Source organism: Aythya marila, assembly GCF_965140915.1.
Source record: "Aythya marila genome assembly, chromosome: 26".
NCBI lineage: Eukaryota > Metazoa > Chordata > Aves > Anseriformes > Anatidae > Aythya > Aythya marila.
In genome coordinates, this window is record NC_139067.1 from 5,517,578 (window position 1) to 5,541,786 (window position 24,209).

At 47.3% G+C, this 24,209-nt stretch overlaps 1 protein-coding gene across 1 annotated transcript; it reads right to left on the bottom strand.

Annotated features, from left to right (window-relative positions):
* Positions 1-1,645: 1,645 nt before the first annotated feature.
* On the bottom strand, positions 1,646-22,684 carry ARHGAP25 (Rho GTPase activating protein 25). The gene is made up of 11 exons (XM_082779533.1): positions 22,296-22,684; positions 16,953-17,146; positions 14,887-14,974; positions 14,377-14,496; positions 10,082-10,289; positions 7,706-7,838; positions 6,673-6,746; positions 5,961-6,082; positions 4,995-5,200; positions 3,354-3,946; positions 1,646-2,780 (listed from the first exon to the last, which is right to left on the bottom strand). The coding sequence occupies exons 1-11, from the start codon at positions 22,354-22,356 to the stop codon at positions 2,570-2,572; spliced, it is 2,010 nt and encodes a 669-aa protein (XP_082635659.1). The 5' UTR covers positions 22,357-22,684; the 3' UTR covers positions 1,646-2,569.
* Between the last annotated feature and the right edge of the window lie 1,525 nt (positions 22,685-24,209).

The following is a 24,209-nucleotide window of genomic DNA, read 5'->3' on the forward strand; positions in this document are numbered from 1 at the left end:
AGCCCAGATGCTCCTGACGCTTCTCCTAGACCCGATAGAGAAGTGTCTCTCTAAATGGCTTCTGAGCCTCATGGCCAGATTACTAACAAGATCCCTATAAAAGTAAAAAATTACTTAAACACTGAAGCAGAACTCTCAAGGTCATCTAAAATCACATAGAAAACAACTATGAATGGGAGCAAGTTACTCTGAAATGAAGGAAAGTGAAATATATCTCATGGGCATTTTGGAAACCTCTTAATCTGAGTGTCAGACATGGGTCCCATAGGTGCATGGGGGGACTGTGACTTGCAGTGCCTATGGTAGTAGAGATGCCGGAAAGAAACTGCGTGAAATGCAGTTCTTGCAGATGCAAGAAATGTGTTGTCTTGGGATGCCATAGCATGCAGGGCATGCAAGCAATGGGCAATATGATAGTGAGGCTTGGATAGCTCAGCTTTAAAGGTGATTAAGCCTTGTGGAGGTTGCATTGTCCTCCCTGGGGTCTTCTTCATGAAGCCCATCCCTCCAAAAGGCTCTGGGCACCAGCCCCACTTGACCAATGCAAAGGGCTACTGTGATCCTTGCTGAGATCTCCAATTGTCAAGTTTCAGATCTGAAACTTTTTTATAAGGTTTGATCATTGCAAGAGCAGATGACCTTGACTGTGGGTCAGTTTGCACCAGGAACCCCTCCATTTGGAGGAAGGCACTGTGATTTTGCAGTCATCCCAAGTTGGATTCCAGAAAAAAAAATAATTACCTGGTGAAATGGTTTGAAGGCAGGGAAGTTAGGAGCTGTGTAGTCTCTGGGGATCCTAAGGAAAGGAAAACTACCCAGAGTTTATTGCTGAAATGAGCTTGTTATAGTTCACACTCCTAAATGCAGCTCAACTTCCACAAACCTTTCCTTTAACTGTACTTTTCATCCATGGCTGAGCAAGGGTGGATTCAAAGCAGACAACTGAGTCTAAGCTTAAGCCTAAGGAACTGGGCTTGATTTAGTCTACACAACTCCCCCACAGCAAGGCTGACAGCAGCAAGTGCAGTATACCCAATATTGACTTTTATTCTCTATTAACATTTTCCCACTCCCATCTACCTCTTTTAACATAGTTTTCTCTGCATCCATTTCACTCTCCAGTCCTTTTTTCTCATGCAGGCTCTGCCAAGCAGGTCTGCATCCTGCCTTGAGCAGAAATTTCATGTCAAGTCCTCAGTAACAGTAATCCAATGTTGTTGCATTAACTCCCACTGTGCTTGGCACAGAAGCATGTATTTGGTCCTAGAAGTCTCGGTTCAAAACTCTTGCAGATCCCCTTTCTGTTCCCATGATGGCTGGGCTAAGGCTGTGTATTGTGGGTCACCCTTCTGAACATAAATAAGTGAAGGGTTTCAGAGTCCTGTTATTTTCTTTCCTACACCAAAGCTTCAGCAGCATTGTAGTCCTTGCAGAGAGTGGAAAAACAAGCAGCCAAAGCAACAGGTTTACAGTTTGCCAAACCTGCACCATGAGACCTGTGGGTTCAATTAGTTCGTATGCTGACAGCAGCAAGTGATGGAGAGAGATCCAGTATCACTGCTGTGCTGCAAACCCAGGTTTCCACTGAGGTGGCCATTGGAATTCTATTCTACAATGATGAAATAATGAAAAATGAAAACAGAGGCAGGAAATAAATCGAGATCTATTTTTGTGTGAAAACTGCCAGTGAAATGGCAGAAGATCCATTTTCTGTACCGAGTAAAGTTGCTGGTAGACTCTTGCTGCACAAAGAACTCTGTGTATAGATGTGTGAAACTGCTCACCAAAGTCTCGACAGCAGCTGTGCTGGATCTATATACAAATGACCATAAGGACCAGTGACTTAAAATAACTGAGCAACCATTTAACTAATGAGGTTTTTGCAATTTTTGTGATTTTACACCCGGAGCCTTGATATCAATGGCAGAGCACATCAAGTGATGCAGTATGAGACTTCTTGGTGGACCTGATAGGCTGGCTAGGCATCTCTTGCTCTATAAGAGCAATAATCGAGTGCATGTATTAATGCAAATGTTTCGTTTTCTTTGCTGACAGCATTTGCAACACAGCATCCAGGGACACTGAGACAAGCTGTGCCACCCTAGACCTTGGGGCTTTTCCATCTGCCCAAATCCAGGATTTATGGGTGCTTTGTTCCACTCAGAAGCACTGTTGGTGTCTCCAACAAAGAGCCAGCTGGCTGACAATAAGGACTCTTGATGGTTTTTGTTTGTTTGTTTTTGTGTTTTTTATAAAGCCATCATGTATCCTTAACCTGCATCCAAGATATTTTGATTGAGCAGCAAGAGGTGTTGGCCAGTTCTGCAGGTAAGTTGAGCAGCCAAAAGAGGAGTTGAAAAAACACACAAAAAAAGCTAAACGATATTTTTGAAATTTCCTGTTTCAGAGCCTAAAGTATGCTCTAACTTCTGGGCTCCATCCTCTACACCAACCCAAGGTCAGTAGCAGGACATTGGACAATACAAGTCCCTGGTTCTGATCCTGCTTGGCAATTTCTTTGGATTCATACAGCTGCATTTTATGTTTGTGCCCAGCTGAGTGTCTTCACCTAGTTGTTTTTGGCATCATTTTTGCTCCTGGATTTAGCAATGTTTTTTATCTCCTCCTCAAGCACCTTGTTTTTCTTCTCCAAGTCCTCCCGTGAACGCTCCAAGTTCATGAGCTTCAGCTCCAGTTCCTCAGACTTCTTCTTTTCCCTCTCAATGTCCTGGTTCAGCCTCACCACCTTGGCCCAGACTTCATAGTTTTCCTTCTCGAGGCTGAAAAGAGAAACAGAGTATGAAAGGATTGGATCAGAAGAGCACTGGGAATTCATCATTTGGCTCTCAGGGAGTCTGACCTCCATGCCAGTAAGCAATAAAGCGAGACAGAGGTGATCTGACCACTTGACAAGCAATGGCTACATCAGACAATGCAATAAATCATGTGAGATATAATAATATGCTAACAATATGCGAGGCTATAGTAACAATGATGTATTCAACCATCTGATGCTGTAATACTACTGTTACTAATTCTAGATAGTAAAATGGCACAATATTGTACTACAATAATTATAATGATGTAAATATTGCAGAAATATTACAGACAGTGGTATAAAAAGAACTATGGAGTATCAGCATTGCAATAACATACTAACATTAACAACTCTGTCATGAAAGTACAGCACATGAGCATTGAATTTTAGATACTATACTTTAAGACCGTATTTTACCATTAGTCATTGCTATTATATACTGTATGGGTAAATAATCCTGTGCAACACTGCTGCTGTAATAATATCAGCTGAAGACTTCATACTCCCCCCAAGGCAGCACACTGCAGCACATTACCTTTTAATTTGTTCCTCATAGTCATTTTTTTGTGCCTCCATTTCTTTCTCCAGCTTCAGGATCGTGTTTTGCAGAAACTCCTTGCTTTCTGGATCAAGCTGGGAGACCTCAGCAGGGCTGCTGGCAGGATTGGACGGCTCCTTTGACTGGTGGCTGGGACTAGGGCAGGGTTGGAATTCCTTATCAGAGCTGCTGCTCGCAGGGATGGGGCTGGAGCTGCTGCCTTCTCCACTTTCTGCTGGAGAAGTAGGCACATTGTCGTAAGTTGAAGCCCGGTGAAGATCAAGCAGCTTGAAAAGATCATGGGATAATGTTCTCTTATGTCCTTCAGAGGTTACAGAGCGCATGCTGCTCCCTGGGGAGCCTTTCCAAAAGTCACTCGCAAATATGTCATTTTTGTCATTGTTGCCTTTCTCCCCCGGAGAAGCAGCTGTCAGGAAAGATTTCCTGTTAGGTAAAGTTTGAGTTCTTTTCCTTGATTGTGCTTTCCATATTCCTAGTGTATCTTTGGAGGGTTGCATGCCATCATCTTCACTGGGTGCACTTGAGCTGACAGCCAGTCTGGGAGCACTGCTGGCATTCAGGTTGTCTCTCTGAAAAATAGAGCAGTGGCATTAGGACAGCCTCATCCTGTTTTGTGGGCAGTGACTGCTGAGACCACAATATTCACAAATGATGTTTTAACATGCCAACAAGAATGGCCACAAGTTTTCCATAAATATTTACTTTTATCAGCAGGTGGAGGGAAGTGATTCTCCCCCTCTACTCTGCTCTCTTCCTGTATTTCATCCAGTACAAAAGAGACATGTACCTGTTGGAATGGATACAGAGGAGGGCCACAAGGATGACCAGAGGGCCAGAGTACCTCTCGTATGAAGAGAGCCTGAGGGATTTGGGGTTGTTCATCCCAGAGAAGAGAAGGCTCCAGGGAGACCTAATAGCAGCCTTCCAGTACATAAAGAGGGCTTATAGGAAAGCTGAGGAAGAACTCTTTGCCAAGGAAGTGTAGTGATGGAAGAAGGGGTAATGGTTTAAACTAAAAAATGAAGAAAGATTTAGATTACATAAGGAAGAAATTCATCACTGAGAGGCCAGTGAGGCACCAGAACAGGTTACCCAGAGAAGCTGTGGATACCCCATCCTTGGAGGTGCTCAAGGCCAGGCTTCAGGCAACCTGGTCTAGTGTCCCTGCCCACACCAGGGGGTTTGGAACTAGATCAGCTTTAAGGTACATTCCAAACAAAACCGGTCTGTGATTCTGTGATTCCACAATTCATTGATACTATTATTCTGAGTTGCACCATGTTTTCCATTATGAAGAGCTTTCTGCAGAGATTATTTCTTTCTGATAAAAGCCTTTAACCATCAAAGTTTTCACTTTATCAGCATGAACAGAAAAGGTTTCATCTATTCTTCCTTTAGCTAAAAGATGTTAGCTAAAAAAATCATTCTTTCCAGAACAGTAAGTTTTCCACAGGAATGAACTTGTTTTCCAGGAAAGAACTTGTATTACCAGGGATGACAGTTACAGTTCTTTACCCTATTTATAGCAAGCACTCTTAGTGGGTTGCTGACCCATTAGATCCCATAATCATCAGTCAGCCATTCATTGCATTCATGTTTTATTCTCCAAAATTCTACCTTTACTGTTTGCCTTTGGATCAAGCTGTCTGCCCTGGGCACAATGATGTCCTCTGCAGCATCCCAGCCCACAGAGCTGCGTGGGATGGGAGCTTTCTTGTCATTTTGTTGGGTCGGTGGGGAGGGCAGCACATCCTTGGATGGGGGAAAGAGGTCTGCATGGTCACTGATCATCACAGTCATCACTTTCTGGATCTGCAGTGTGCCTGGAAGAAGTCAGGGACACATTAGGAGAAAACCCAGTGTTACAGGCTTTTTGCCACCCACAGCTGTGTTTCGTGGTCAGTCTTTCTAGTGTCCAGAATGAATATGCACATAGAAATGCAGGTGAACACAAGGACCATGATCATAAAACCAAATAAAAGGAGGGAATTTTATGTCACACCAAAACAGCTGAGAGTCTGCTCAGCTGTAACAAAATACAAATTGTGTTGCTTTGGCTCAAGAAGCAAACTAAGAGCATCAGTTATACCAACACGTATATGAATGTCTGGACAATTTGCATGTGATGTACAGTATCATTACCACCGTGCCTGTAAATCAGAGCAGTCTTTGGCCTCAGAATAATTCTCTTAGTTTGGCTACATCAGTCCATGCCCACAGGATGAGAGTTTGGCTAAACCAAGCAGTAGTTTATTTGAGCTTCCTTTGTTTCTCTAAGAATTTCACACCTCTCTGCTCTAAGCAAAAGAAAGGAGACTTCAGCAAATTCCTGAATTGTTTGAAACCTATGGGGAAAATAGTGCGACTAAAAGTGCAAAAGGGTTTTTGACTCCACAAACACATTTACAGCCTAACTAGTCCTTAGCTTTACACTACCTTGTAGTACTTACTGTACTCAGGCACGTCTGGCTTATAACCAGGGATCTACCTTAGATTTTTTTTTAATTTTAAGTTTGCGGATGCAACCGAATGCTTCAACATATCAGGTGCTTCTGTGCCAATTATTCCAGGAGTCCCTGTTACCTCTCATAATAGTTGCAGGATCCTCTATCTTGGGTCTGATGAGGTTCACTCCAATCACTGTTGCCAGGTTATCCACACTCATCTTGTTGACACTAGAGTTTAACTGTATTTCATGTAGAAATCTGCCAGAATCCAAGGGCAAACATTTCCAGTCAGAAAAGAAAGACTCTGCAAAAAAGTCTTAGACATCCACTGGGATAAAATCCTGAATTAATCTGTCCTCTTCCTCTAAATCCCAAGGACAGGACAGAAGCACATAAGTGATCTACAGCTGCATGCTGGAGCTGGGTCTAATTGGTGCCAGTAGGAAAACCACCATGTGATGATATGCACACCCCTAAAAAATGCAAACAGTAGAGGGGGGAAAAAGTCTAATATTTAATAATAAGAGAGAAATCACACCTCACCCGGGGCCAGGCTGGGTGAAACCTGACTGTTTCATTATGCAAGGCTTTGTCTAAAAACAACTACACCTGATTTTTATTCTCAGGGGTACATAAGTAAGTCTGAGGTTTACAGGCTATGCATTTTTGCTCAGACATCATTGAGGTTTTTATCCCCATGGCTGAAACTCTCCCTTAACAAAAGTCAGGAGGGAACCAAAGCACAGTTTGGAAGAGGTCTCACTTGAGGTCTCAGCCTCAATTTGGGATGATATTTCTTCTCACCAACACCAAATCTGAGCTCTTTATACCTTATGCAAAGGACTGACCTGCAGATATAGCTGAGGAGATTGTAGTTGTCTCTGGGAAGGAGGGACAGTTGCTCCAGAAGTTCCTGATGACCCTAAATGCAAGTTAAGGAATAGCTCTGTAAAGATTCACAGGTGTACAAGGATTTAAGAGAGGCTCTTTGTTGCTTCAGCCATCCCTGTACGGTCTCACCTGGCAATTGCTTGCCTTGGAAGTGAAATCGTGGCAATGACATTTCTTTAAGTGACCCAGCACAGACACATTGACGCATTTGTACACTGTTCAGCAGGAAGAGGCATCCCACTGCTGCTGCCTGGCAGTGAAGGGGACCTGGCACAGGTCCCCTCCAGCCCAACAGTGAGTGCTGAGCACCTGGGAAAACACCTAATGGCCTCCCATTTCTTGTATAGGAACATATAGGATATGTTTAACTCCAAATATCCTAAACTGAAACAAACTACAAGAGACATTTACCCTTGAAATACAGGGCTGAACATAGCAGCTCACAGACCTCAATTGACTGGGGATGGTATCCATCTTATTTTCCTGTGCACAGGATTCCTGAGCACCTTCTCACAGCAGGTGTGGCTTGTTTTCCACCAAAACACAATGTTAGGAAGAGACAGTTCCCACCTGCTTCTCACCCCTGCAGTCCTCTCCCAGACCCCCACTTCTGTCTTTGCTCTTGCCTGTAGCCCTCTGCCACCTCCACTCTCAGCTCAGGCCAACAGCAGCTGCAGGAGGTACCATTTCCTTTCTCTGTTGGCTTTCACACTTGCTGTTTGCTGCGAGGGGCAAATGAAAAATGCTGTGGAGTAGCTCTCAGATCTGTTTTTGAAATTTGAGTTTTAAAATTGATAAACCCATGTTTCCAAGTTGGGAAATTCCACTGGCATGGGGAGATTTTTTCCTTTTCAAATTTTTTTTTTCAGGTTTCCAAGCTCGGTAATTACACAGCTAATAATGGACAGCTAAATATGCACTCTGCAACTCCAGCTCACAATTGCAGCTCATTTTAAGGCCAGTAGGAGAGAAACCAATGCAGCTCTGTACCTTTCTCTCATCCACATCCAGTGCCTGGCCACACAGCAGGAAATCTTCATACTGTATCCAGGGCACAACTGGCTCGGGGAGCTCCCGCAGGTAGAGCTTGAGCAGGGAGGCCACGGTGTGCACATCGGTGTCCCTGTGAGAGCCACACACATCAAAATCAGACCCAGACAGTGAAAAAACCCTACACTGCCCCAGGAGCAGGGGACTGTATTTAAGCTCTGTATACAGATGCAGGAGGCAGAGAACTGTAAATAGGGAAGCCAAAGCAAGCTGGGGGAGACTCACAGGGCACCCCAAGCTGGGGAATGTCCCCAGTTGGCAGGAAAATAAATGCTTGGTGGAGATTTTCTCTGCTGCAGGTCCCCAGTGCTCATACCCAGGCTGAGCCTTCCCAGCCTGTGTTTGACTCATGAGGGTTTGCATGCAAACACCGTCTGGTGTTCACATGCTTGGCAGGCACTCCCTGCTCTGCACGGAGCTGGCGAAGCTTGCCTGGGGTTTGTAAGATTGACAGCAATTACTGAAGATGTTCTGCTGGGCCAGATGTTTGCAGCTTTGCATACCATGTAGTTTACATTATGTCAAAAGGACACTGTCAAGATTGTAAGCCTCTAATTTGACCTACCTTGAAGTTGCTAAACTGTTACAAACTTCTAGCAAAAATCCCCCAGGTCATTTATTTTTAGGATTGCTTTAGGTTTTTTAAATCCTATGATTTTTTAACAAACCCACATACTCATGGCATAATTTTTTCAGAGCTGTATTTTTGTAGGGCCTACATATATATAGCCTTAGGCATCCTTGATGTCTGAGCTGCACCAGGAGTTTTCTAACTCTCCCCACGCAGCTGAGCCATGCTTGTGCATGTAAATGTGCCTGTGCAAACCCAAACTGGCTGCAAAGCTAGCATCTTGCAGCAGTCACATTGATGGAAACCCTTTTGTTGGCCTTCCTAACTCCCACCTCACTACTACAGAAACATTTTGTTTGAAGTGCACAGGGGTTGTGATCACACTGTCATACCAAAGTGATGTTCATCCCAAGCCCTGCAGCACAGGGTTAACATGGTATGGTGCTGGGAGAAGTGCCAACCTCCCTTGCCATGCCCTGCTGCAAAACACGGTTCTGCAAAAAAAAATAAAAGCTTCACCTTCCTATGACCCCCGTACAGGTTGCAACAGGACTCAGGCACACAGAAAACAAGAAATAAAAAAAATAAAAATAAAAAAATATAAAATAAAAAAAGCTGCAAAAACAAGGGCTGGGTTGGTTACACTTGCAAAGCAGATATGGCTCTGCCTTGCACGGCACACAGATTATATGGGTAAAAGTGCTGTGTTTTTTTCCTAACAGAGCTGCATAAACAAGGGTAAAAACAGAAAAAGTTTTGTGACTGGGGACAGGTGCACAGAGATATGGCCCCTGTCCTCTGCTTAGGCAAACTCCTCACAAAAAAGGAGGGGGGTGCCTGTTGTTGGGTGCCCTGGTCTTTGCCAGCTGACCCAGAGATGGGCTCCCTGCTGTCACCAGCATAAAGTGGGGATCAAAGCCCTGCAGCAACCACATGGGTGAATGGGGAACACAGGGCAATACCTCCTACAACCATGGACAAAAGCACATGGTAGGGTCTGGCTTGGAGGAGGGAAACATCCTTAGAGACAATGACACAGTGCAGGTGCAGCAGGTCAGTGAGCAATCAAGGGACAGCTTTATGAAGAGGTGCACCAGGGCTGGCTGTTTGTGGGTGGCTTTTTTTTCTTCTTTTTCCCCTTCTTCTTTGCATAGAGTATGATAGCAACAAACACCTCTCGTCAGAGCCTCCCTGAGACCTACAGGCAGTGATGGGCAGCTCTCTTGGCTTTAGGGGGTTTGTTCTTTCTTCTTAGCCATGTAGAGGAAGGGAATCGGGAGGGATCAGCCTTCACAACAGCCAAAATCTCCCTCTCACCTCTGCATGGTGTCACAGGGCAAGGCAATGGGAGAAAAATGTGCCAGTTGGTTGGCAGGGAAAGAAATGACTTCTCCTGTGAGCTATAGGGTCTTCCCTGAACAATTGTTCTCTTGCTCTCCTTTCAAACCGCTGTCCTGGGCTATGTAGGCTCTTCCCTTTGTCTCCTTTCCTGGCTGGTCCTGGGAATGCTACTGTGGGGGGACTGAGTGTCCCTAAACTCCTCCTCAAAGATTTCTGTAAATCTCTTATCACAGTCCTGCTTTTTGAGGTGTCCGCTGAACCCTCTGTCTGTGCTGAGCCCCTCTGGAGGGTCCAAATTTCCACCAGGGCATTGCTGGGCTCTTGCAAAGGGGTTAGGCTGCTGTTTCCCAGATACTGGGGTGCATTAGACCTAGCTGAGTAGGAGAGGAAGAATCCAGCATTACCGGTCAAATGATGGCCTTTCCCCGGCGTCAAAGGCGTCCCTGAGCTGTTTCACGAGGTTGTCCTGGCCAGGGAGGCGGAAGATGCCCTCCTCACTCACGCCGTGCTCCCGGATAAACTCAGCACACTTCTCCACCAGGATGGGCACCTGGTGCTGCCCAAATTTCTGCTCATAGGCCATGGTCTCTGCCAAGCGTTGGCCAAACACCGCTAGGAAAAGGACGTTGGAGTTAAAGGAGGTCAACAGCTTTGCTAAAGGTGAGTTACTCACTGCCATGCATCAGGTGCAGAGGCGACAGCAGCACCTGCCTTTCTTTCTAACAGTGAAGAGCTGCAGAAGTAGTACAAGCTGACAGAAGGGAACAGAAATTCTTTCAAAGAAATAATAGCAAAATGAAACCTCCTCCAAATAATTACATTCTCAAAATGATTAAAAGCAAGCCATGACCATTGCTTTTTAAATTTTTTTTTCTTATTTTACACCATGCCACTTGCCTTCCTCAAAGCAGGGTGCTGACAGAGAGGCAGAAACAGCAAAAAGGCTGGTGATGGAGGGAAAGCGAGCACATTGTGCAAACCTGAAGGATGTACAAAGCCCAGGAAACCACTAGGAATTAAGAAGAGGAGTCTGGCAGAGATGTGGGGCTAGAAGTCCTACTGATTTCACTGCTTTCCTTCCCCCTCCCCTCTCTCCTCACCCTCTCAGAACTCCCCAGTGCAAAGAAAAGCAGTGTTTTCAGCGGGTGGTACCTTTTCTTCGGAGCAAGGGCTTTTTCCTCCCAAACTCGCAGCAAAAGAGCTTAAAGGTGGGAAGGCAGCATCCTGCATCCCAGCTCTTCCTCCTCAGAGCCTGGGGCATGGTAACAGCACAGGAATCCCAACTCAAACTGGCTCTGAGGTAATGGCAAAGGGTCCTATGGTCCTCTACCATATTTTTGCCATGGCAGTGCCTGTGGTGTGTTCACCTCATGCTCTGAAGGCTGAAATAATCCTGGTGGATCTTCCAGACCAGGAAAATTCAAGTAAACACCCTCATCTGGAACCACAAAGCTTGTCTGCACCTGCCCAGTAGTGGGGGTTTTTCATTTATATGAGACTTGCTTAAGATTTTAAATAATGTATATAAATTTGTCAATTGTGTACAATAAAAGCATATGGCTTTTTAAATTTGTTTGTTTGTTTGTTTGTTTTGCCCTCTGTTGTGGTAGCTGATTCTGAATTGCTCATTTAACTTCAAGCTGGCAGAGTGGCTGGATTCAGGAAACCTCCCCGTACCCACATGATGCCCACCCAGAAGGTGGCTGTCATTGCAGGGTGGTAGCCAGCCCTGCAGAACCGCTCCTGGACCCAAGATTTTGGAGCTGTTTTTGATGCTGCTTCACACTTTGCAGCTGCTTGACATGATTGTGTGCAGCAAGCTCACAACTGGCTGGCTCACGCAGAGTGGCTTCCAGGTGAGCTCCTGCCAAAACCTCTGCTGTGCAGGGCGTTGTTTTAAAAGCACACATTGTATTGGCTTGCATTGAAGCCAAAAACCTACAGCATGAACTTTTGGTGTCTGTGCATCTCTGTATCAACATGAAGTGCAGCTCTGTAGAGCCTGACTTCTCTGCTATCCTCAGTGCTCTCTGTACTACTGTAAATTCACATTTTCCATCATATAAGATCACTTTAACAGGCTAGAAGACGGGTCAGCCTCCAAAGTTTAAGCAAGGATCAGATGTGGAGTTGGTATGAAATATTAAAGCCAGGGGGGGCAACATCCTGAACATTTCTGGCTCAGGCCATCCTAATTTCAGAAGAGTAAAGCTGTCTTCCCTGAGGCACAGCACACTTCAGTTTAGAGGCAGAAAACATTTGGACTACAAATGAAAACAGCATCCAAACTTCTATTCAAGTGGGAGCTACAGGAGGTCAGAGCTTCTTGTTGCTCGTCTTACACAGCTGCAGCACAGGACACAACCATTATCAAAATGATGTAAATCATTGCATCCCAGGGTCCTGAAGGAATTGCCTGATGTAGTTGCCAAGCCTCTCTCCATCATATCTGAAAATTCCTGGCAGTCAGATGAAGTCCCAGGTGACTGGAAAAAGGGAAACATCATTCCCATTTTTAAAAAGTGTAGAAAAGAGGACCCAGAGAACTACAGACCAGTGAGCCTCACCTCTGTGCCTGGTAAGATCATGGAAAAGATCCTCCTGAAAGATACGTCAAGCCACATGCAAGACATAGAGGTAATCCAGGACAGTCAGCATAGCTTCACCAAGGGCAAATCATGCCTGACCTATCTGGTGGCTTTCTATGATGAAAGGACTGCATCAGTTGATGAAGAAAAACCGACCGATGTCATCTACCTGGACTCCTGCAAGGCCTTTGACACAGGCCTTTGACATTCTGGTCTCCAAACTGGAGAGAAGTGGATTTAATAGGTGGACCATTCAGTGAATAAGGAGTTGGCTTGAAGGTCACGCCCAGAGAGTGGTGGTCAATGGTTCTATGTCCAAGTGGAGGCTGGTGACAAGTGGTGTACCTCAGGCATCTGTCCTGGGACCAGTACTGTTTAATATCTTTACCAAAGACATAGGCAGTGGGATCAAGTGCACCCTCTGCAAATTTGCAGATGACATCTAGCTGAGTGGTGCAGTTGATACTGTAGAAGGAAGGGATGCCATCCAAAAGGACCTAAGGAGGTTCAACAAGTCTAAATGTAGGGTGCTGCACCTGGGCAGGGGCAATCCCGGACATGAGCATAGACTGGGAGAAGAACTTATTGAGGGGAGAAGAATTTATTCAGAGCAGCCCTGCAGAGAATGACTTGGGGGTTCCGATGGATAAAAAGCTCAACATGAGTCAGCAGCGTGTGCCCAGAAGGCCAAATGTATCCTGGACCGTGTTAAAAGAGGAATGGCCAGCAGGTCAAAGGAGGTGATTGTCCCCCTCTGCTCTGACCTTGTGAGGCCCCACTTGGAGTACTGTGTCCAGGTCTAAAGCCCCCAGAACAAGAAGGATGTCAAGTTGTTAGAGCAGGTCCAGAGAAGGGCTACAAACATGATCAAGGGGCTGGAGCACCTCTCCTATGAAGAAAGGCTGAGAGAGCTGGGGGTGTTCGATCTGGAGGAGAGAAATCTCTGGGGTGACCTCATCACAGCCCTTCAATATTTAAAGTGGTCTTATAAAAAAGATGGAGAAGACTCTTTACTTGGGTAGATAATGTTAGGAGAAAGGGGAAGGGATTTAAACTAAAAGAGGGGAGATTCAGATTAGAGGTTAGAAGGAAATTCTTCACTCACATGGTGGTGAGGCACTGGCACAGGTTGCCCAGAGAGGTTGTGGATGCCCCATCCTTGGAGGTGTTTGAGACCAGGTTAGATGAGGTCCTGAGCAACCTGATCTAGTGGGTGGTGTCCCTGCCCAAGGCAGGGGGGTTGGAACTAAATGATCCTTCAGTTCCCTTCCAACTCAAGCCATTCTATGATTTTAAAGGTGAAACACAGAGAGGAGGAGAGGTTCAGGACAACCATCTCTTTTGTGAAAGTGCTAATGGGGCTCTCAGCCTTGCTTTTTCTGGTGGATGTTGCTTATCATCCATAGGAAAAGTCTGGATAATTCATCCTTATAGGAAGTCGGAGTAGTTCATCTGTATAGGGAAAGTGGCTGGAGCAAGCTTAGCTGCTTCCTTTGCGGGGATCGCCCACAGTGGCAAATTGAAGCTGTGCTCCTCTCCAATCAGTTCATGTTTTATCCCTCCATGACCACAACCCAGTAGTGGCACAAACAAGTGTGCAAGGGTTTGGAAGCAAGGATCCCATTAGCACAAGCCTTGCCAGCACATGGAGTGGTCAATCATGTCTGAGGCAGAGTTTGCAGAGAAAAGTGGGGAAGGAGGGCTAAGCAGAATGAGAAAAGCTGGGGGAAAAGCAGAGAAGGAAAACGAAAGATGAGATTCTTTTTCAGTGCCTTTCCCTGACACATTGAATAGGAGCTGTCCTCAGGAACGAAACTTTCTGAAGTCAATAGGTCAATGAGGAAGTTCCCCAAAGAGGTTGAAAGGAGACTGGAAATCTTCATTCACTCTTGACTGCCATTTGCTTAACTCTGCCTGTGTTTGCAGCAGTCCCAACACCATGAGGTCCAGCCTCGAGGAAGGCCTCCAAGGCATTACAAGTTACAGTTGCTGCTCCACTTTCCATTTTCATGGATTTATGAGACCAGCTTTGAAATTCTTGCACAGAAGCAACACGGAGCATGAGACACTAAAAAAACATCCCTCAGAGGGCTGTTCCCATTCCCCTTTACCTCCTGATGCTGAGCCCAGCACCCGTCGAATGGATTTAACCCACTCCTCCATCTCGGACTGGGAAGTAGCCATGAGCACACAGGTGTCCTGCCCTGCCCGGTTCAGATCTCCAGAGATCCCTGCAAAAAGCATTTATAGGCAATATATAGTGAGGATTGGACAGAAAAAAGACAACTTGGTGTTTTCTTTGCTAAATGTTTCTAGCTTCCAGTTTCCCCAGTAATGTCTATTTGGCTGTGAAAAGAAGCAGTGCTCTTATGTTTCACCCTCGCTGAAGCTTTGCAAGAAGGGAATAGAAAATGCTTAATGTTATGGCTGGGAAGGCTTCTCAGCATGGGACATCCTGACATGTAAAAATTGAAAGGACAACATCAGCTTTCATATGCAATGCTGGGGAGGCATTGAAAAGAAGTTGGAGTAAAAAGGCAGGCAAAATGACTTGCCCAAGCAATTTTGGGTGAACAGTCCATCCCAAAAGCAGGTAACAAAGTTGAGTGAAGCATCCTCACCTGGGATGATTTCGAAGATAAATTTCCCTCCATCCTCTGAGTTGCCAGCCACCTCCTTTATGGTGCTTCCCTGGAGAGACAGGCAGCCCTAGGATCAAGCAGAGCAGGAGCTGAAAATACCCATGGTCCATCTCTGTGAGGCTGACACTGCTTTGTGTCAGCCCTGAGCATCAAAGTCCTCCTTTGAAACAGATTGCAGAAGCTCAGTTTCTCATTGCAATTTTTCTCTTTGCAAATATAGATAGATAGATAGATAGATAGATAGATAGATAGATAGATAGATCACCTAAATACCATAGAATCATAGAATTATAGAACAGCTTGGGTTGGAAGTGAACTCAAAGATCATCTAGTTCCAAGCCCCTGCCTTGGGCAGGGACACCACCCATTAGATCAGGTTGCTGAGGGCCTCATCCAGCCTGGTCTTGAACACCTCCAAGGATGGGGCATCCACAACCTCTCTGGGCAACCTGTGCTAGTGCCTCACCACCATCTGAGTGAAGAATTTCCTCCTAAAGTCTAATCTAAATTTCCCCTCATTTAGTTTAAGGCCAATCCCCCTTGTCATATTATTATCTGCCCAAGCAAATAGTTGTTCTCCATCCTTTTTAAAAGACCCGTTTAAATATGGATAGGCCACAACGGGGTCTTCTTGGAGCCTTCTCTTCTTCAGGCTGAACATTCCCAGCTCTCTCAGTCTTTCTTCATGAGAGAGGTGCTAAAAAGGACTTCAAACACTAATTCTTAAATGCCATTTTTTTCTGATGAAGTGATCCTCAGAATGAGAAAACTGTTTCTGTCCCTCTTTCTTTTTTCCTCCCCCTCTTGTGTTTTTAAACCCCTGTTGTAATTAGAGGAGGAAAATGCAAAGGAGAAGGAACATGGCAATAAACCAGAGCATTGTCTTCCCACTGCACTGGAGCAGGAAAACTGTTCATTTAACATAGTGTCACTTAAAACCAAAATCCAAACCAAAAAGCTTACAGGACAGGAGTGAAGTGCAGGAAAAGAAGAAAAAGGAGAAAAAAGGGGGGGGGGGGGGGGGGGGGGGGTGGAATAAATAAAAAGGCAGAAAACAACCATTTCTGGTGGTCTGTCCTTCCCCAGATTGACCTGTCCGAGCTGGGTGGCTCGGTCCCCGGGGGCGGAGATGGGTGGGGAGCAGCCGATGACATGGGGACAGTGGGCGCATGAGTCAGCATCGAGGCCTCCTGGCCGGAAGCAGGGCCACGCCACAGAAATGGGGTTTCTCAGTAATTTCTGCCTCCTGAAAGCCACTGAGCTCCATGGGCAGTGGGGGTCTGGGTGTCAGCACTCCAACAGCCTGAACTGCAGCTGCATTGAGCTAAATTGTTGGTGGGGCCAGCAGGGCGTGAAATGAGCCAGGATGGTGGCAAGGGCTCCCAAAAGTGCCATGAATAGCAATAAGCTTCACTGCAGAGCTTTCTGTTTCTACAACCCCATTTACAGCCAGGGAAACAGTTCCTCCCCATCACCCCCAAAAAAGGACAGAGACAGAAATAGGATATGTGCCCCACTGCCTCAGCCTCGTGCTTTCACACCCAGGATCTGAGGACTGCCTCCCCCCTGCGAGCTTTTGTCAGCTTGGGATTATTTTTGCTATCAGTAACAACTTCTACAGAGAATGGCTTTTCCGGCAAAGGGGAGGGTCTTTCCCTGAAAACTCTCAAAACAAGGAAAAGGTGGTGGAAATTCAAATAAATAAATCAATAAAGTCGCAGTGTGGAGAAAATGGTTGAAAACCTGAGAAGTGATCCATATAAATTGGGACAAGAAGCTTATGTCTTCCCAGCCAGAGTGCTCCCACACCTTCCTTCCCTGAGCAGTGGTTTGTGCAGGCCCAGCCCTAGCAGGGTCTGCAAGCATTGTGTGGATTTAAGTGCATGGACAAAGAACCTTATTGGGACATCTCATCTCTGTTACCACCCCAAGGCATAAAACCTCTTAAAAACCCTACTCCAGACCTATTCCCAACCATTTCCCCCCAGCAAGGCAGTGGAAAGCAACAGGCCGAGGACCTGCGAAGCTGGCGGCCTTCATCCTACCTGCGGCTTGACATCATCCTCGTCCTTGTAGTAGTAGAGCTGCTGGCCCTTGAGCACAAAGTACCGCTGCTGCCAGTTCTTGACAATGGAGCGCTGCTTTTTCAGCCAGCCGATCTTCAGGGGCCGCTCCAGCGGGTTGGGGGAGCCTGGCCGGGCGCCTGCTGCCTCACCACTCATCACGCTCTTGGAGCGGGCTGCCAGGGGAGAGAGGGACGGGCTGGTGAGGATGCAGGGGGCCCAGCCACCCCAGACCCGTCCACAGGGCCGACTAAGCTGCGATGACGAGAGCGGCTCTCTGCCCCTCTGCCTGCACCAAGCAAACTGGCTATCGAGTTTTAAAGGAAGTGGCTGCAGTATCTGTCAGTGTATGCTTCCTTTTTCCTGCGTGGGAGTAATTGCCTTGCAAGCGAGAAGAAAATCATTAGTTTTTTTTTTTTTTAATGGGAGTGTGTGTTGTTTTTTTTTTGTTGTTTTATCCCCACCCCAAACAGCCTGCAGCAGCAATAGCAAAATGACCCAGCCATGTTTAAAAAACATTACAAAAACTGTTTGGAAAATAGAGTTTTGCATTGGAAGAGCATTGCCTAATGTTGCCGAAGGGGCTGACCTCCTGCAAGGATATTGGAAAGTGTCAAGGAGGAGAGAATTGTTGGTATGGATTTACCAGCAGGGCAGAGAGGTGTCTCTGGTCTCCCATTGCATAGATGCTTCCCATTGGTAACACTGATCTGCACCAAGGACCAGCATGTGGCCTTGTGGCATCTCCAAATGCTTCTGTGATAGTAAATGCCTTGGGAGGAATCATTTCCAGAAGGGATGTTTTGTTTTTTGCCTCTGGACCAGGCACTGCAGGACACCAGTGCCAACCTAGCTGGGCAGGGTGAGCATTTATGGGTGTGGGGTAAAACTAATTAGTGACTGCAGGGGAATTCAATTTTGCTAGTCGCTGCACATGGTGATTTCCAGATATCCGCCTTGCTAGAAACAATGACATGTGGCCAAGTCCTGCAGTGCAGGATTTGGACAGAGGAGACGAGGCTGCAAAGGTGGTGTTGTGCAGCACTGCAGGGGCAAGCCACAGCTGCCCCATAGCTCTGACCCCCAGTGTCCACTTTTCCCCGAGTCAGCTGGTGGAGCAGAGAGCTGCAAGAGCTCCATTAGCTGTGAGTGTTGGGAATTTGTTGACCTTGTCCAAATGATAAGCTTAAAAAAGTGAAAAATTAAAAATTATGGCCTTGTGATGCTTGGGACCAGTGCTGCATCTTGCATCTACACAGATACCCATGGGCAGCATGGACCTGCAAAATATTTTGCATTTATCACTGCACAGTTAGCAGTTGCTTCAGAGGTGCTGCAGTTTGGGACCATTCCTAGATTCCCCTTCCAAATCGCCCAGAGCAAGAAGCCCCACTGCATTTTTCCTTTATCATTTGGAGCCCAGCATGGGTAGGACACTCTGAGCTCATTTGCCCACTGAAACCACCAGAGCATTGCAAATCCTTTTCTAAAAAATGATGGTGAATCCAAAAATCATCCTTCAAAGCATGGTAAGGATGCTGCTTATATCTCATTTTATGCTGACATGAGATACCCCCTGCAGAGGATGTGGTTGTGAGCAAGGACCTTTGAAAGGGATTTGGCAGCCTGTTGCCCTGAAAAATCCTGCTCCTGGGAACTGCCCTGCCGCAGCAACCAAACAGCTCCTCCACACTGCTCCTCCAGCTGCAGGCAGCTTCTTTGCTCTTTGCCAAAACATCTGCATTACCCGAATCTCATAAATATGAACTCAATTCTTGCCAAACTGCTTACAAGCAGCATCACTCCTCCTCCTAAGTCCTATTCTTTCATGTTGTGTAGCTGATGCTAGTTCCACAGGGGAATGGTCCACAGGGCTGGAGTGCAGGCTGACAGGTGCCTGCCTCTCACAAGCGCTTTGCTCTTTGCTCTGCAAAAACCACAGCCCATCACTCTGGCAAGAATCCTGAGTGAGACAGCTCCACATCAACCCCAATCTGCAGAAGGCAGTGCTCTCATGAGCTGATGGCACTCAGAGCACCTCACAGAATTTTGCTTTCCGTTTCCTGTCTTATCACAGCACCTCAGTTTCCCTTCAGTGAAACAGATGCTGATGCTATGTTTAATAAGCACCAACGTCAGCAGAATGAAGTCTCTATACCAAGCACCACTGAGGCTTAACCCCAAAGATGTTGCAAAGCAGCTGGTGGGGTCCGTGCTTGCACCCAATGGAGTGGGAATCCAGGATGCAGTAGTGTCAGGATTGGTGCCATTATCCCAATCAGGATGTCTCCATCCACCAGCTCTGTGTTCATCTTTCACTAAGAGATCAGCCCAGCAGCTTCAATATTCCAGTGGCCCAGGGCTTGCAAGGAGAAATTGTGTCTTTTACAAAAAAAATGCAACATTTTATTACCTTTTATCAGTGATATTGTCCTCCCCCTTGGCCCATCACCACTGCATCAGGGCTCTGCATCATGTAAAGGGAGTGGCCTAGCCAGCACTGCTACACAGACATTCCTCCTGCTTTCAGTCCTGAGCTTAAATTGCCCAGTCCTTGCTGGAAATACAGTTTGTTCTCCCTGTTTGCAGCCATTCCCATGTTTTCCCTGCTGCACGAAGAAAGGTGTGGTACATTTCGGTCCCCTTTACTTTAGCATCAGAACTCCCAAAATGCTATATTCAAGGTGTAACCACATATGGCTTAGCTGTGATCACACGCACATTTGTGCACGATACACACCAATGTTTTTTCCCTCTGCATGAGACAGCTCTCCCTGTACTTTGGGCTAACTTAAGGCCAAATCAGCAGTTTGCAGGATCTTTCATACCTGTCGTGTGTTCCCTCCCTAGCAGCCATCCCCACTTCAGGGCTCCCACAGAGGCATACAGTGGGAGCTGCTGCGGGGATCTTGCCTTTGCAGACAGTGATGCTATTTTTTGCCTGGTGGAAAGTTTTCTGTGTTCACAAAACCAGAGCTACCAAGGCTGTGGCTGCCTCCCTAACCACTTTTCCAAGTTTCTACCTTCTGTGGCCAGTGCAATACCCAGCTCATGTACTGAAAATTTCGTGCAGGACTGAGGTGAGGCTTTTTCCCTGGCTTCCCCCAGGTTGTCTTGCAATCTCTCTTGGGTGCAGCCCTTCACCCGCGCATCTCTGCTGTGTTTGCAGGGCAGCAAAGAGCCCCTAAAAGCAAACACGGTTCCCCCTGAAGCATTTCCTGCGGTAACTCCCTCTGTAGTTGAATATTTCCTCCAAAACATCCTTGCTCCTCCTCCAGCTCTGGGGACTGGCCACAGTGGGGTGCCTGCATCCTGCTGGCTGCTCCCAGAAAGGAGGAGCCCTGCTGAAGTGTGACAAATTGCATCGGGTGCTACTGCAGTGCCCACACAGCCACCAGTCCCTGCTCCAAATCCTTTTCTCATGCACACAACCTCCCTGCCATCCCTCTTGAAGGATGTTGGGTATGTGCAATAAAAAACAGCGAATGTTCTCCAATAGGTTTTGCAATGACAGCTGCAAATGTAGTTTTCTGTTTCATGGAAATAAATAGCTTTGTGTTTGTCTCTACATGAGGAAGCACGCAGGAGCCAGCAAGCTGTCTCTGGGTTCTCAAAAACCTCTTGTGCCGTGGCCATGGCTAGGGACATGTAGAGGGAAGTACCAGAAACTGGGATGATCCAGCAAAAGCGATGGTGACTAATATGAGATTATTTTCCACAAGTGAGTCACGTCCCTGCAGACAGCAGTGGCTGGTCCCATGGGCTAGACACTCTGAAGCATGATAAGAGTTGCTGCAAAGAGCGGCACCTGCAGCTCAGATCCCTGCACACACACACACACATCACAGCCTAGGGGCATGCTGCACGCTACAAAAAAGATATCATTGCAAGTGAATTTTCTAGTGAAAAGCAATTCCTGATAACAACATGGGTTCACGCCTGTGTGACATCTCTGCCCTATCTCCTTGTGGGCAGCCAGCAGGCTCAGCATCCCCTGACCCTTTATTTTTTGAGATACCAATTGAATTTACACAATGATCCTCAGGAAAAAGAAAAAAAAAGAAAAAAAAAAAAGAACAAAAAAAAAAGAAAAAAAAAAAAGCCAATTGACCTAAGAATGGGCAATGCAGAAATCTAGGATGCATCTGTGATGTCTGGGGGGAGGTAGGGGAGGACGTAGGGGGGGAGGGGGTTCCCTACCACTGTTCTGCAAGCCAACAAGTGCACATAATGGCACCATTTTGTCCAGCCACACCTCATGGGGCCCCATCCTGCATATCACCGAGCTTGGCCACAGCAGCAGCCACTGGGACCAGCACTGCTTCATCTGGAGCTTTCTGCAAAGCAATGGCTGGGCAGCCCCAGATAAAGTGGCTCTGGATAAAAGATCCAACTGCCTTTGCAAGGACAATACCACAAGCCGATGTGAGGTGCAGGGAGGAAGAGCTCAGCACTGCAGAGACCTGCTCACTTAAATCCCTCCGTGGTCAGGAGAAATCCCCCCACCAACACTTGCCTTGACTCTGGTTTTGGAACCGGTGCCAGCACCACCAGGGACCTTTGCTTTGGTGCATGCAGAGGGCTGGGCTCACGCACCCCTTCCTTGGATGCTGTATCCTTGCCCCCCAAACCCCTCCCTGGCTGCTTGACACAAAGCAGGTGATATTTTGGCCATAGAGTCTGTTGTAGGGACCCCTCACTCCTTCCCAAGGATGCATCTAAGTAGTTGTCATGCTGGAGATGGATCCCACAGTGGACAGGAACCATGTAAAACATGGGCAGGGTCAGGATACCAGGCAGCAAAGCCACCCCATGGCACACAGCCTAGCGCGGGCGTCAGAAGGCTCTTCACTGCTGGTGAGAGGAAACCAGTGACGTTGGGGTGGGCGAAGAAACCTGAGCAAGAGCAAGATTGCTTCCTCCAGCCTACACCTCTGTCTGCGCTCCACCTCCTCCAAGCTTTGCTCAGCAAAATGAGACCCTGTGGTTTAAATCCTCTCAAAACCTGGAGTTTGGATTTGCAACACTGTTGCTCTGTCCCCAACCCCACTGGGTCACCCCACTGCTCCAGTCCCCAGAGCCCCAGCCACACTCATGCAGCATCCCTGTGGTAGCTTTGCAAATAATTTCTTACAAATTATTTGCAAACCATCTGCTGTCTCGAAAGCAGTAGCCTGGGCCAGGTCCCCCCACCAAGGCCCAAAAGGTTTTGGGGTGTGGGCCGCAGCTGAAATCACTGCTGGGCTCAGCCATGGGCACCCTGCGGATCCCAGCTCTGAAAGGCTGAAGCAGGAACTGAAGGACATAAAGAAGCAGTCACAGTACCTATTTTCGCAGCATCCATTTTCAGGTTGAAATCCCAGTTCCGCGGCAGCTTGAGGGACATTTTGGATCAGAAAGAGCTTATTTTTGTTTTTCGAAGGGGCACACTTAGGAGATGGGCTGAAGTGGAGCTTGGGTAGCCCCACAGGGATCTTGCGCCCAGGGTGCGATTCCCCCCACAAGAGCAAAAGCTCGGCGAGGGTTGATTTGCCAACGTACTTCCTCCTCCCTCATCTGTGAGCGGCTGCGAGCAACCCCATAAAAGTCCTTTCCTGCTCTGCTCTCCTGTAAAGCTCTTGTCTTGCTTCCCCAACACCACGGAGGCAACAGCGCCTTTTTTGCTCCCCTTTTTGCTCCCCCGCTTTGCGTGGAGATGCAGCAATGTGGCCCCAGCCTGCACCAAAAGGCTGGGGACGCTCTCGGCACACTGCTCATTGCATTTGAGGAAGTGGGTGTCCTCGGCACTGTGGGCGCACTAGAAAAGCACTTGCTGAAGGGCATGGTCCAGTGTGGGGTTTCAGGAAATGTTTTGCTCGGCAGAAAAGTGAAGCTGCCATGGCCAAACACTACAGGACATCATCCCCGAATGTCCAAACACATCCACGAGTGCGGAGTCCAGGAGACATGGGTATCTTTTTGCTTGTTGAATGGTCCCCAAAAGTGGTTTAGGGTTTTTGCAACAGTGGCACAGTCAAAACGGGGTGAAATGGGGCTGCTGTTGGAGGAAAGGCTGTGGGTACAAGCAGAAGTGCAGCTCAGCTGCCCAACGAGAGTCAGGGGACGTGGACACAGACCACACTCACAGCAGCAGGCATATTGCATCCTGTGTCATGCCATTTAAAGCTGCATTTCCAGGAGACAAACAGCTGCACGTCCGCAAAGCCGTCTGCAATGCAATGTGACTGAGATAGATGGACAAACACAAGGAAGGGCTGTTGCATTCACCAACACTCAAATGGAGCAAAAAAACATCTATGGTGGCTGCAGGACAGGGCAATATGCCCCAAAGGCTAAGGGGGCTCCAGCCTCCATCTCCCAACCCCCCCCCCGTGGGGAAAGCCTGGGCCCTGCAGAAAGGGAAGTTGCTCCAAGTAGAAGCAGAAACGGTGGCCTGGGGAGCCAAGGGTGAAAGAGGATGCAGCCGCCGGTTCCTGTTCTGAGTCGCAGCCCTGCCGTCACGCCCAGGATGCACCAAGCTCCTTGCAATGGCAGCGTTTATTTTGTTACTGCCGTAGTGTAAATTCAGGCTGTGCCTCTCAAGGAAGGAGCTGGAGCCAGCACCCACTGCCCGATTTCACAGCCAGATTGGGCTAGTTTGGGTTAATTGCAGCTGAAGAGATGAATTTGCAGCTGTGAGTGGCAGCCGGATCCAGCTCAGCGAGCCCCAGCTCACGTCTTCCACTGCTGAAAGCAAAGAAAGCAGTGCTATCACAATGAGAAGCTCAGCACATGCCGAGCCTGAACTAGATTAACCCTGATAGTCTGCTTCGGATCAAGCTGCCTCCATTAACCCTGTTTCTGCCGTACTTTGAGCAGATGGCCCTGAATTTAGGATAATTTTTCCTCCTCTTCATAGTATCAGCAGGAAACAATTTAGGGAGTCATGCATTAGATCTTTTTTTTTTTTTTCTCATTTCAATTTTTTTTTTTTTTTTTCTTACAAAAACCCAGCAGCAGCTCACACCCAGCCGCCTTTCCCCACCTGCCCGTGTGAACAGGATGTCATGCTGCACCTTCCTCTCCTCCAGAAAGTAAACAGCAAGTGTTTTAGTCCCAAACTGTACAACTCAGACCAATGCCATGTGCCTACACGGCAGCAGCTCAGCCCCCTGCAGCACCCCACAGCACTCCAGCACCCACAGAGCCATCCCAGCTGCTACCCACTTGGTCCCATCATGTACCAGGACTATGCCTCTG

Coding starts and splice junctions, on each gene's coding strand:
- ARHGAP25 (XM_082779533.1), bottom strand. CDS start 22,356: ATGTCCCTCAAGCTGCCGCGGAACTGGGATTTCAACCTGAAAATGGAT. Junction 6,083..6,672: donor CTCCTCAGCTATATCTGCAG/GTCAGTCCTTTG, acceptor GGATTCTGGCAG/ATTTCTACATGAAATACAGT. Junction 2,781..3,353: donor TATGAGGAACAAATTAAAAG/GTAATGTGCTGC, acceptor TTCTCTTTTCAG/CCTCGAGAAGGAAAACTATG.